This window comes from Rissa tridactyla, chromosome 15 (genome assembly GCF_028500815.1).
Source record: "Rissa tridactyla isolate bRisTri1 chromosome 15, bRisTri1.patW.cur.20221130, whole genome shotgun sequence".
Lineage (NCBI taxonomy): Eukaryota > Metazoa > Chordata > Aves > Charadriiformes > Laridae > Rissa > Rissa tridactyla.
The window spans coordinates 8,847,512-8,860,452 of NC_071480.1; the positions used below are offsets into that span (position 1 = coordinate 8,847,512).

The 12,941-nt window shown below is 40.3% G+C and overlaps 1 protein-coding gene across 2 annotated transcripts in view; it reads left to right on the forward strand.

Moving 5' to 3' along the window:
- The window catches only part of ABCC3 (ATP binding cassette subfamily C member 3), a 50,498-nt gene that overhangs the window by 14,339 nt on the left and 23,218 nt on the right, over positions 1-12,941 (forward strand). The window contains exons 2-8 of one of the 2 annotated variants that reach the window (XM_054221816.1): positions 334-510; positions 1,377-1,502; positions 2,399-2,536; positions 4,256-4,381; positions 5,201-5,262; positions 6,439-6,570; positions 10,597-10,815. In XM_054221816.1, the coding sequence (XP_054077791.1) occupies positions 334-510; positions 1,377-1,502; positions 2,399-2,536; positions 4,256-4,381; positions 5,201-5,262; positions 6,439-6,570; positions 10,597-10,815 (980 nt within the window). Of the gene's footprint in view, positions 1-333; positions 511-1,376; positions 1,503-2,398; positions 2,537-4,253; positions 4,382-5,200; positions 5,263-6,438; positions 6,571-10,596; positions 10,816-12,941 lie in introns of those variants that run through there. The other variant, XM_054221817.1, reaches the window with a different exon arrangement.

A 12,941-nucleotide genomic window follows, 5' to 3' on the forward strand; every position in this document is an offset into this window, starting at 1 on the left:
GAGAAATGCCGTGGTAACAGCACCTAGAACTAAGCCTTAGCAAAGACAGAAACACACGGGGTTTGTCTGCTGTGAAATAAATGTATGTCCAACTCTGAGATGTAGGAGCGCAGAAGTCTGTCTTTCTAGGTTTTACACAGTATTTAAAACTGTACTTAGTCCCTTTACTATAGCAGATTAACCACAAGTAGTTGGGATAGGTATTTTTTAAAAGCTTTTACTAAGGCCATTTGCTAACTCCAGCAGAATTGGCATACAACTTCTTCAAGCAGCTGTTCCAATTGGCCGTGCTTCTGCTTCTCTATTAATAAATGTCTCATCTTTTTTTTCCAGGATTCAAATCTTTCAATACACACTGATAATCCAGACCTGACCCCATGTTTCCAGAATACCATCCTAGCGTGGATCCCTAGCATTTATCTGTGGACTGCATTACCCTTTTATCTTCTCTACCTAAAGCACAACAAAAGAGGCTACATCGTGCTTTCTGTGTTGAGCAGGTTCAAGACGGTAAGATCCTTTTGCAGTTTTGAGTGTGTTAGCATTAGTTCAGTATCCAAGTAAGTACTGCAGTAGGGTTTAAACAGAATTCCCTCTAATTTATGGGGGAACTGAAGAACTTGCTTATGGGAAACAACAGCGTATGTACAGATTTCTGAGGAAGGATGCCAAAGGATAGCTCATCTGTAAGGAAATCCATCCTGTGAGCCCACCTTTCTGGGTAGAGAGAGGAGCTGATTGCAAAAGAGAATTCACCCCTTTGTTAAGCCAAAACTATGCTGCTTCATCCTTAGTTAAGCTTTAAACCACTGAAAGCTGCAAAACAAAGACCTCAAGGTAGGTCTAGGGAGAATTTTATCTCACTGTGAAAGTAAGCACAAGAAGGTATTTTTTCAAACCACTCTGCCTACCCAATAGCTATGTGATTTCATCTGTGGCTTGTGCTTAAGAGATGGCATTTATGAATGGCTAGGTCTAAGGAAAGCAAGCGAGTCACTTTCCATAGGGTATGAGAGAACTGGGGTTATTCCTGGTGAAAAATTCCAGGCTTCTGCTTTGGGACATGTCTGCCTTTAATCTGTCTGCCTGTGTTTCCAATCAAAACTGAATAGGATGAGAAAAAAAACAGGTAAATATGTTAGTCTTTCTACTGGTTGTATTTGCGAATCCATTGGAAAGCAGTTCAGACAGGATCCTTGGTTTGAGTGCAGTGGGACAGTTCCATTAGCCTGACTGCAGCTGATCGACACAGCAGTGTTGTTCTGTTTACACAGCTTTGTCTTGCTGGGAATCTGTGAATCCTAATGGTTTTGCTAGCCCTTGACTGCCCCTGGAGATGAGTTTACCAAATGCTGTTTCTGTTTGACTGCTTTCAGCTGTTCGGTGTCCTGCTGTGGTGTGTGAGCTGGGCAGATCTCTTCTACTCTTTCCACGAGCTCCTGCAAAACAGAACGCCTCCACCAGTCTATTTTGTAACTCCGTTGATCGTTGGCATCACTGTGGTTTGTAGCTGTTTCTGTTTATTGTGACCAGTAAGAATAATTCTTTCTCAGACAGATGAAGGAGAAAAAGGGTTCCTTTGCATTCATTGCCTTATCCTTTATTCTTTTAACTGAATTATTACTACTTGTATTACTGAAGCAAATTTTGCTTACCAAAAAGGTCACAGTTACAGATATCTCTCTCGTGTAGATTCAGCTATGTAAATTAATATCTTTATAACGGAGAGATTTTTCTGCCTCCCACCTTGTTCTCATCTGTTTCTCCAGGCTTGTGATCCAGCTGTGGAGAGAATTTGGATATGACTTTGCCTAAACAGGGAGATATGATAGAATAGAGCATGGCTTGTTCATTGTGCAGTGTTGTATTAGACATCGTAAAACAGTCTCTCTTATCTGGTGGTTGTTCTTCCACTAAACAGAAACCAAATTTGCTGTGGCTGGGATGACAGACAGGCTTGTAGCTGTTGTATGAAATACAAAGCAGTAACATTTGCCCGTTAAGTTTTTAATTCCCTTCGTTAGATTTTTTTTAAATTCTTGTTTTCTAGACAAGTCATGATTGTCCATCTGGACTGGAGAAATCACAGCTCTTACGTTTGTTTAAAATGTTTGTAGCTAATATCTAATTGTGTCTATCCCTAGGTACAAAGTCTCATTTAAAAATTGAATTCTGGAGATGAGGCTCTGAAAACAGTAAAAACAATTTCATAAAGTTATTCGCCGCTTTCCTTAGATAAAGGAGGTTTTGCAATTGACTTCTGTGAAGTTGTGGTGGGGCCTTATTTCAACGAGGTCCTGTTGTCGGTGGTGACTGTAATAGCTGCCAATTGAGAGTGTGAATAGGGGGAGCAACGAGACGGGATTGTGTTCACGTGTTCCTGTATTTACTTTTACAGCTGTTAGCTACGCTGCTTATTCAATACGAAAGGCTGAGAGGAGTTCAGTCCTCTGGAGTGCTCATTATCTTCTGGTTTTTGTCTGTGCTCTGTGCCGTGGGGCCTTTCCGGTCTAAGATCATGACTACAACCACACAGGTAACATGCCATCCTTGTTAGCACTTGGAGAACAGGAAATGTAGCATTAACATCTCTGTGAAGGGAATGAATCACCGAGTTTGGAGTCAGATCTGAGCCCAGCTTTTGCCAGAGAGAAAGAGAAGTTTGGTTCCATTGCCTTGACTCAAACTTGCGTAACTTGAAGGGAACTGGGATTTCTCATGCAATGTCAAAAAGCAGATTTTGCTTTGCCCAGGGCGATACTGGAAACCTGATAGACATGTGAGGGCTGCACCAACACTGTATATATATTACAACAGACTTTTTTTTTTTTTTCCCTTCCCTTTTCCCTTTTGCAGCCCACTTCCCCTGCCATGCTTAAATAGGGGTGGGTAGTAATCGGAGACGATGCATTTTAATATGTAGCATTCCTTTTTTGCTTAGGCAGCTTGGCCACATTATACAGCTCCATAGGCTTTCTTTTGTCAGTGCCTGATGTGCTGAGGACAGCATTTTGACTCCAACTGAGGCTGTAAACAGAGAACAGAAAGTTGGAGGGAGAGGAAAGAAACCTGGGCTGTTATGATTCCTGTTTGAAAACATAGCAGGTTCTCCCACAGTGAGAAAGCTGTTATGTTTCTCACAGAAACAAATTTCACTAAGTAGGGCAAAGCAGATCTTCAGAGATTAGATCATCAAAGGCTAGAAGTGAAAAGGAGTGTTTGACAACCATTAAGGTGATTGCTTCTCAGTGAAATCAGTGCTGATTCTGTTTGCTGATTTCTTTTTCTTTTATATACTTACTTTTTTGTAACTATTAGCGGCATTATCCTTTTAGCTAGGATTTTTCTGTACGCAGGCTGTTGTAAATATTCCAGCAGAGATTGAATTGAACCTTAAATGCCAATCTGTGCAGAACTTCTTCACAAAATAGCTGCAATCCTGGTGAGACTCTTTCAAACACCACTTAAAGTCAATTTTCAAACTGCAGTAGTGGTGAATAAGTACAAATATTGGACTATCAGTGTTTGAATCCTTAATCAACTTAAAATTACGTGTGCAGAGCCTTAGAAAGGGTATGGGTAATGTTTCATCTGTTCTTGCAACTGCCGAGGACCAAATATTCATTCTCTTGCACTTAAGGTTTAAACATTTTAAAGTGAACAATGAGAGCGTTCACAACTACATTAGGGTATGAAAGAGCTGTATAAGGGACATACCCTCACAGCAAGAAGTTTTAAGTCAACTGCAGACTCACATGAGTAGGAAAGGAAATATCTCTAAAGCAGATGGAGCTGTTATTATGCAATACAGTGTTTTTTTGCAGCTTCTTCTGAAAGTATTTTACACTGACTGCTTGTCAGTGACAAGATACTAAAGTAAATGGATGTTCTCTGATCTGGGTTGACAATTCCTATGCTTAAGACATGATCTTCCAAGAACCCCTGGAGGTAATTTAAAAGGATGTCATGTAGCCCTGAATCCAGAGGGCGTCTGCGTACAGTGAAGATGTATAAGCACTTTTAACTTGATACAATTTAATGAAAAGCTCAGAGAGAAGCATGTTCTTAGGCACTTTACAGAGTACGTGCATATTTTTGTAAGATAATTCCTGCTAGCAACTACTTTGCAGTATTCAACTGCAGAGGAAGACAGGAATTGCCAAAAGAAGCTGTGAAAAAGAGAGTGTGTGTGTGTGTTGGGTGAGCTGGAAGTACAATAAAAACAATCATTTACTGTGTTTCTTTTTCCCTCTAGGGCCATGTAAATGAAAGGTTCAGGTTTACCACATTTTACATCTACTTTGCTTTGATAATCATTGAGTTGATCCTTTCATGTTTTAAAGAAAAGCCTCCATTTTTTTCCCCTGTTAATACAGACCCTGTAAGTATTTTCACTTTGCTTTGTTTGCATTTACTATATCATGTTTTGAGACTATAGCATGTTTTGAGAGTTCCGCTGAGAATACTTGTCACTGAAAACAGCTTTGGATTGTCAGTGAGACTGCAGTAGTTGGTGACCCCCTTATGGAACACTGGGTATGGAGAGTAATATTGGGGTTTGAGGCCTTTTCCCATTATATGTGCCATCAGTAATGACTGGAAGCTATGTAGTGAAAGCAGCTCTCCTACTTGCTGCTTCACAGCAGTTTTAAGTTACATTTATGGACATTGAAGTGTAATATTAATTATTTCAAGAGCAATTTTTGTGGAGATGGTGGCCTACTTGCTTAACATTCATTTAGAGTTAGCTAAAGTCTATAAGGGTTTTCTTAATAAATAATTTCTATATGTATTGAGAATAGATACGGAAAAACATTAATAACAGAAGATACTAGTGGTGTCACAGGTTAAATTTCTTCTCCAATTCATAAAATGGTCTCTCTGATTGGATTTGTGTTTGAATGAAGCTGAGAGAGAAGTTGAATTCATTTCTTATAATGAGCATTTCAGAAACTATAGAATGACATTTCACTTTATATAAGTGTGACTTAAAGGCAATATATGAAGCAATTTTTAAAGATAAAAGAGTTCTGCATGACATGGGAAATGAAAGAAATCAATTTTACGTCTCGTTAGGACATAGGTACATACATGTAATATACCAAAACTGATCAAAATAGACTGCCTTCTTATTAAAGTAATGGTAAACATCTTGCTTTCTTTATTTTGTTGGTTTTTTTCCCCCATAACTTTACTGTAGAATCCATGTCCAGAGTTAACTTCAGGCTTCCTGTCAAGATTGACATTTTGGTGGTTTACAAGGTGAGCTTCTCTTGTCAAGCTGTTGGACAGCTGACAACCCCAGACTCTACTCGTGATATGTGTTGTGCAGAGTTAGCAATACCGACATTTTTCCTCTAAGTAGTTGATGTTGGATGCTCTTTCATCCACAGTGCTGTCAGCACTTCTAGCATTTGCCTTTTTAGAAACAGCTTTCAGAGTGCTCATACTGCCCAAACTTCTTCTCTGAAGAGAAGTGGCAACAATTGTGGCATCGTTAATAGGGTATACAGTCTGGTTGTGCTTACTGCATGCTGGACTATAACATGAACCAAGATGTAAGGCTCCGCTCCACAGGATTAATTGTGGCAACCTTTCACCCATTTTGTTTCCTGTTGAGGTTCATAGGTGAATTCTTTTTTATAAGAACATTTTCTGTGCGAGAGGGAAAGTAAACTGGGTTATATATACAAATGATTACCACCAGCTGATACTGCTGTCAAAAGGCATGTGTATTAAAGATGCAAATTTGAGATTGGGTTTGCTACTATTCCATGATAAAGAAGTGGAACAACTGTTAAAGGTCATATGAAGACCCATTTTTTCCATAGTGGTTGAGAGTGTGGAGGTATTCATTCTTCCATCCATGTAACTTTCATTGTCCTGGCAACAGCCCTGTAAAGTTCGTTTTAGTGAGAGACTGAGATCTTTCTAAACTTCCAGAGTTTTGAACATTCAGCTTCCCCATTGAGGTTCTTGGCATCTAGATGTTTGTATCCCTTGACAAAATTCTGTTGAGGAACTGTAGTTTTCAGAGAAGTCTGATTTTCCTTTAACTTACGTGAGCTTCACTCATGCATTTTGTTCCAGATATTATGCGGTTATTCCAGATAGACTTAGTTATTTTCACTTCTAAAGCTTCACTGTTTTCATTTAACACCACAGTTTCATTCAAATGCTTCTGGTAGTTGGTTTTTATTGTCCTTTTTGTCTGAAGTGATGTTTTCAATAAAATACATGTAATCAAAACTATGTAATGTCCTTTCCTTAATTGCAAACATCAATATAAGGAACAAAGGGAGATGGAGGTATAATTATCACCCTTTCTGTGGAGATGTATCTTCTTGCTTTTGTTAGCTTAATAGTCCCAGAGTTACTAGCAATGTTTTAAGTACTATTAGCCAAACTGAATGGGACTGTTTTTCTCCATATGTGCAGCATGGCAATTCTTGGTTACAAAAGACCCCTCGAAGATAAAGATTTGTGGTCACTGAATGAAGATGATACTTCAAAAATTATTGTGCAGCAACTAAGTAAAGAATGGGACAAAGAAAAAGCAGAGTGCAAACAGTAAGTACATGAACAAGTCTGCAAACGGAGATGGATCTGAGTTGTTTCAGCATTAATAAGCTAGTCATCCCTGAAAATGAGCCAACTAAAAATGGCACCTGCCTCTTCAACCTGTCTGTTCTTTGTTAATATTAACAGTCAAATTTGCTTATTTTAATATGTCTAGGCACAGGCAAGGAGGAGCTCTCTGGGGCTTGTGTACCACCTACACGCTTTTTAACTAGATACTTAAAATCTACACGGGCAGGTAGTGCCATTTACCAAGTGGAGAAGGGCTGGAGATGCGTAAGCAGAAAGGATTGTGCTGGTTGGATTGTAGAAAATGAACAACTTTTGTCACTGAGCTGGTAGATGTCTAACCCCATAACTGCCTCCTCCCTAGGCACGCTAGAGCATAACTTCTAGGCACCACAAACCAAAAGGAATTCCTCATCATCCCTGTCATGAGTTTTTTTGTCCCGAGAGTATTTTTAGCCTTAAGGCTCTTAGCAGTGAGCAACTCTTCACTTCCTAGCAGTAAAGATATGAAACTCAAAATACGTGAAAGGCAGAAGAGGAAGAGATATCCCAGTTCAAGAGCTGAGACCCTACTCCTGTTGCCTAGAAAGTTAGCAGCAAAATTGCCATAGTCTCTGATGGAAATGGGATGAGGGTCAGAATTCGCATATAGTTACATCCATGCTGGAGAGGATATCCTTTTTATTGCGGGTTCTGTGCTAATCTAATCTTAAGAAATTATCTATTGTGCAAGTGTATTTCCTTCTCCCACTGGTTAATGTCCAAAATGTTTCCAAAGAAACAGATGCGATAATAGTGTGTTTCAAATAAAAGATGTCAATAAGGAGGAGGCCTGCACTTCCATTTCCTTTCATTGTGGAGATTTCTTCTCCGTGTGGAGGCTTTCCTCTGTTCTCTTCTGTGCACATCCTTGCCAAATTGGAAAGACCCTATTACGTGGTAATACTAGGAGAGAGTTGTAAGGGCCTTGGCAAGGCTGATTATGATGTGGAGAGTTCCACTTCGCAGCTAAAATTTGAAAGGTTTCCAGCACTAACACCAGCAGCTTGTCCACTAGTGCTCTGTGTGAGCTGTGGTTTTACTTAAGGTTTTTTTGTTTTCATAATGTCTCTATTTTTACGGTATGGAATAATGTGCATTGCCTGGGTTCTGGTCTTTTGCTGTACAGACATAAATCTTACTCCCTCAGGCTTTTTTTTATATAGTAGGAGCACAGCCATTGTGCAGAGGTGCCTAGGGTCCAGGAAAAGTTTTGCTACGAAACCAGAAACTGTGCCTGGAGTTTTGTCATGGGATTCATTGCATTTTGGAAATTATTCATACAAACTGGGGCCAGTTGGCAATAAATTTAACTGTAAATTCTGGCTTGTATTTAGCTCAGGTAAAATTTTGTGGTGACGATGTTAATGATTCTAAGGTGGGGAAAAGAGCAAAACCAAGGCAAATCACTGAACTCCAGATTGCTGGGTTTCAGATAACTCTAAAAGCTCCATGGCTCTGCTTATTCTTCAATTACAAGTACGTATCCTCAGTTACTTCATGTCAAACAACATTAGTGGTAGTTGCTTGGGAACTGTTGTAAATACTTTTTTTTTTTTTAAACTCATTAAATCTGCTCTGAGCAAGCTTTTATGACGTTAAAAATGCTGCGTCAAGTTGTACATGTATTGGAAGTGCCACGGAAAATATTTGCAGTGTACATAGTAGTAATTTATTTTATAAAAACTTAATTAGTTGCAACTCTGGCATAGCTAAAGCTTTAAACGTATTTTATTGTAATGATTATCACATTTCTATTGTTTCTAAACCTACAAAGCCTTTTTTTACATTTTGCTTCACAGCTGTCTTACGAGTTCCTGTTAAATAATTGCTAATAATTCATTTGCTACTAATAAGTTACAGAAGAGATCAGTTTGGATTTCAGTTGTCATTATAGAAAACAAAGCACGCAAAGAGTGTTTTTCCTTTGCTTTTGCTCTCTTTGCATGTATGGCTGAAGTCTCTACTCACTTGCTTTACTGGTAAGTGCAGTTGCTTCTGAGAAAGTTGGAGCTGTGCTGGATGGAGAGAGAGCTGGAATCTATTTTGCCTCATCTTTAGTTAGCTTCTGAGACTGTACTTATGAAGACAAATAGAAGATGCGGGGCCTTGTCATCACTATTGGGAAAGCTATGTGTTTTCCCATGAGGTAATCGGCATCTATTATCTGCCCTGCTATAAATAATGGAAACTAGGCACATGCTTTTTGCTTCGATAAAAAGCTGGGTGTGAGCAGTCCCACACACTGCTGAAAACCTGACCTCACCTACCTACCCGTAGTAAACACTGGAAGTGCATTTTCTCCCTTTGGGATTTTTTGCTGGGAGAGAACTATTGCGTTGCTGTTAGGTCACTGTAATAAACATTTTTAATAACACAAAGCCAGGGGCAAATAGTCTTGTTTCTTCAAATCCTTCAATGAGTTTAACAGCCTGCTTGCCAGAAAAATAAAGCTCTGCTCATAAACTCTCCAGGTTTGATCTGGAAGGACAAAGGCAACACTGTTTGTTCTTGTCTGGGGGGAAAAAAAAAAAATTGTCTGGTTTAGGTTCTCCCCCTGCCCTCAAACTTTATTGCAAAGAAATTGGGATTTGCACGTGCCTTTGTCTGAAAGGATGTGAACAAGTTTCTACCTGTGGACTGTTAGCCACAGTGATCGCTTGGAACGCTCACAGGCTGTTGGAATTACTTGACTCTGCAACCAGCCAGCTCCAAAAAATCTGCACGCTCTTTATGAAGAATCATAAATCCAACCTCGCTTGGTAGTACTTATGAGTTATTTTTCAAATGCCACCTTGTAAGTCTTCACTGTTCCTAGGGTCTCGCTTCCATCTGTCCCTTCTTATAAGGCTTATGTGCCCCAGACTCTAATTTCCTTCTCCCTGCTCCAGCTGGACTTCACCTTCCTGGCTGACATTCAGGAAATTGTTCTCTAGGTCCCATAGCCCCCAAGAAATAACAGCTATTCGGTACTTGATGGTAGAAAAGCTGCCAGGCTGCTCTTTGAGAGCAATTCATGGAGGAAATAATTTCCCAGAGCACCCCCTCTTTATTGATAGGCAACAGAAGTCAGGCACACAGAGGTGCTTCCAGAAAACCCACCCAGAGCCCTGGAGAGCAGCACGGACCTCTTGGATCCATTTTTCATCAGTCATTTTCAAAGAGCTTTGCAGAAGAGGTCACTTTCATTGGCTTATCTTGCAGATGGAGAAAGAGGGGCACAAAGTAAGAAAGGGATGCTGCCAAAGAGGGTTTAAATGCTTAAATTGTCATCTGAGTAAAATTTAGGCATCTAAACCCAAAGTTTCTGTCCTACAAGAAACCTCTGACAGCTGCGGCCCAGATCTCGGAGATGGCTCGGTTTTGGAGGTGCTATGGTTTGTACTCTTTCAAATTTCCAGGAATGCAAAACTGGATTTTGAGAGGGCTGTGCCTGCGTCCTCTCTTAGCTTGGCGTGTGATTCAATGCTTGTCTCCCTGGAGGGATTCAGACTACTTCTCTGAAAGTAGATGTGTGATCAGATAAAGCTAAAGGTTTAGTACAGCTACTAATTGAATAACGAACACTGTCTCGGACGGACTAGGTGAGGGTGCCTTTTGTGGTATGTAAATAGCAACTGTTAGAGGATTCCTTTACAAGAAATTGGAGATTCAAGGTCAACTCTGTCCTCTGCCAAAGGAAGTTAAGCCTTCATCTCCTACTCCTTTGGGCTATGTTCTCATCCCACGGGGGCTGATTTTCTGGCCTGTGGAGTACACCTTGTAAGTACTGCAGAAAAAGGAAAGAAAACAAGACTCTCTACACAAGAGTGGCCTATCCCTGAGCACACCTAGATCTTGTTGAAAGTCTTGCTGTTAATCAGTAGCAAAGACAGGAACAGACTTTTTGATGTTAGTGCAGTGCTGTACACCTAAAGCTATGACATTCTCATTGTCAGTTGTCTCTAATTGTTTGTTTCATTCTCCCAGGAAAGAAGATGTGACGTATATGAAGAAATCTAACCATGTGCTGAATCATGTTGGTGATGGTCCAGAGGAAGCAGAAGTTCTGATCAGAGACAAAAAGCGCAATAGAAAGCCTTCCTTTCTCAAAGCTTTGTTGAGGACCTTTGGGCCGTACTTCTTAGTCGGCTCCTTCTTCAAGCTGATACAAGACCTACTTTCTTTCGTCAATCCTCAACTGTTAAGGTTGGTTTACTGTGAGAGTAGTTTCTATGTGCAATCCCAATGGAGGCCTGGCTTTGGCATGGAGTATTTATTTTTGAAATGCATAACTAGTTTTCCTCACAGTGCTGCATGTGTATGCTCCCCCACCTTCCCACTGAGATGCCATAAGACAGGAGTTCTTTATTGTGGACTAAGCTGTAAATTGGGCAAGCTTCACTGAAATGCAAGATTTGTAAATCACCCATCGCCAATAGACAGCTGTGAATTACAAATTACCTGTTACTCTGTGCAGCACTCCAAAGCAATTCCTCCCCATTTCTAAAGGATTATTTGTGAAATCAAAGCGAAGCACTGCTTGCTGGATCGGGTAGTCTCTGTACATCTGATACCCACATGTGTTGGTGGTGGCCGCAGCTGTAGCATGACTTGATATACAAATGAAGCGTGATGCTCAAGTGCGTAGTGCTTTGGCCGTGCCACTATCATCTGGGAAAGATTTTGGACCATTTAGATGAGTTCATGTGTTCTTAGTTGCACATAGCAATGAGAATGTGTGAGATGCAGTAAATTTCCATGTGAAATAAAATTACAGTTCTATTAAAAAGAATCCAAACAGGTGAGATCTTGACAAAAGTGGTATGTCCTCAAACTCGTGCATGAGGAACACCTGTACCTCCCATCTCCAGGGGGATCAGTTGCTCAGCCTGATCCATAAAGGAATTTGCATGATCCCCACATTTTTTTCTCTGTTAGTATTATTCTTAAAACGAGAATTTCACCAGATAAACATTAACTAAGAAGAAAGTAACAGTGGAAATATATCAGCATTTCTATCAAGCAATTATTTTTTATTACTAAATCAATGGAAAAAACGCATAGTCCTGTTAATGCATGAGAGAGGAATGGAGTTTGGATGGAGACCACAGGTAGATGTGGGGAAGCGGAGAAGAGAGGGCCCTGCTTCTATATGAGTGTCTCTTAAAATAATGCCGATGCGGAGCTGTGTTCTGAGATCATGTTGTTCTGTGGGTGGTTTGTGACATACCCAGAAATTTGCTAAAAAGAGAGTCCGACCCAGTATGGTGACATTTAGTAGCTTACAGTCTGTCTTCTTCCAGAGTCCCTAGTCAAGAGGAGGCAGCTGGCTTCCTTCTGAGAACACATTAAGTATAATCTATTCTGGGAATTTCTCAAATTTGCATAAATTCCTGGATATGTTGTCAGTGATATCTCAAGGCATATGATGGGGAATTTCTTCTCAAGTCTAAATTCCTGCAGTCTTGGGAAATGCACTGCTAGTGGTAAGAGAAAGTGAAGAAGACATGGCTGTCTGGCAAGTTGCACATAAGGTAGTTCTATGTGTCTAAAAAGATTGCTGAATCCCATGCTGGGACTACGAGGAAGAGTTTTTCCTGAAGCTGTCCACTTACAGCATGCCTGACTGGTGCAGTGCAGAAGGAAGGTCTTTCTGGACTGGAAGAAGAAAAATGTGGCAACCTCATGCTTCTAACACAAGGTTTTGGGGCCTGATTTGTAGTTCCCAGGTGTATTTTCCTCCTGCTGTTTATTTGAACCATGGAGTCAAATCTCTGTTCCTCCCATATTTTGATAATTCAATTTTCTGGTCAGTAGTTTGAAATCACAAATGTGATTTTGAGAACACTGGTCACTGCCGTATGTTGTTCTGCTTGTTTGCTATATAATGGTGTGTAGGTCTCGCAGGGAGAGCAGCTGTGCGTAATAAGAAACGGCTTATTAATAAAAGATGATATAGGCAGTTTAACGGTGCTACCATTTTACCAAAAAAGTAGGAGTGAAGAACTCTTTATGCATCCATCCAGAAGGATGTCTTTTAATCTAGTTTTTTTGTGGGAAAACACCCCAGGCAGAAGCACTCAGGCTGCTTGGAAAGGATTTGGGGAAGAAGCTGGTTTCACCTGCTTTACTACACTGTCCTACTGTGTCCTATCATCCACCTCTTGCCTTGGGGGGCTGCCTAACAGAGCTCAGACAGTGAGCCGTGTGTTTAAATGCTGGATCTCGCGGGAAACCTAGAGTTTCTCGTCATATTTCATTTTCTACAGGCTCACTTGCAAATGGACTTTCTCACTGGCAAAGCCTAAGGTTTTGCTGTTGTGTCTTTGCAA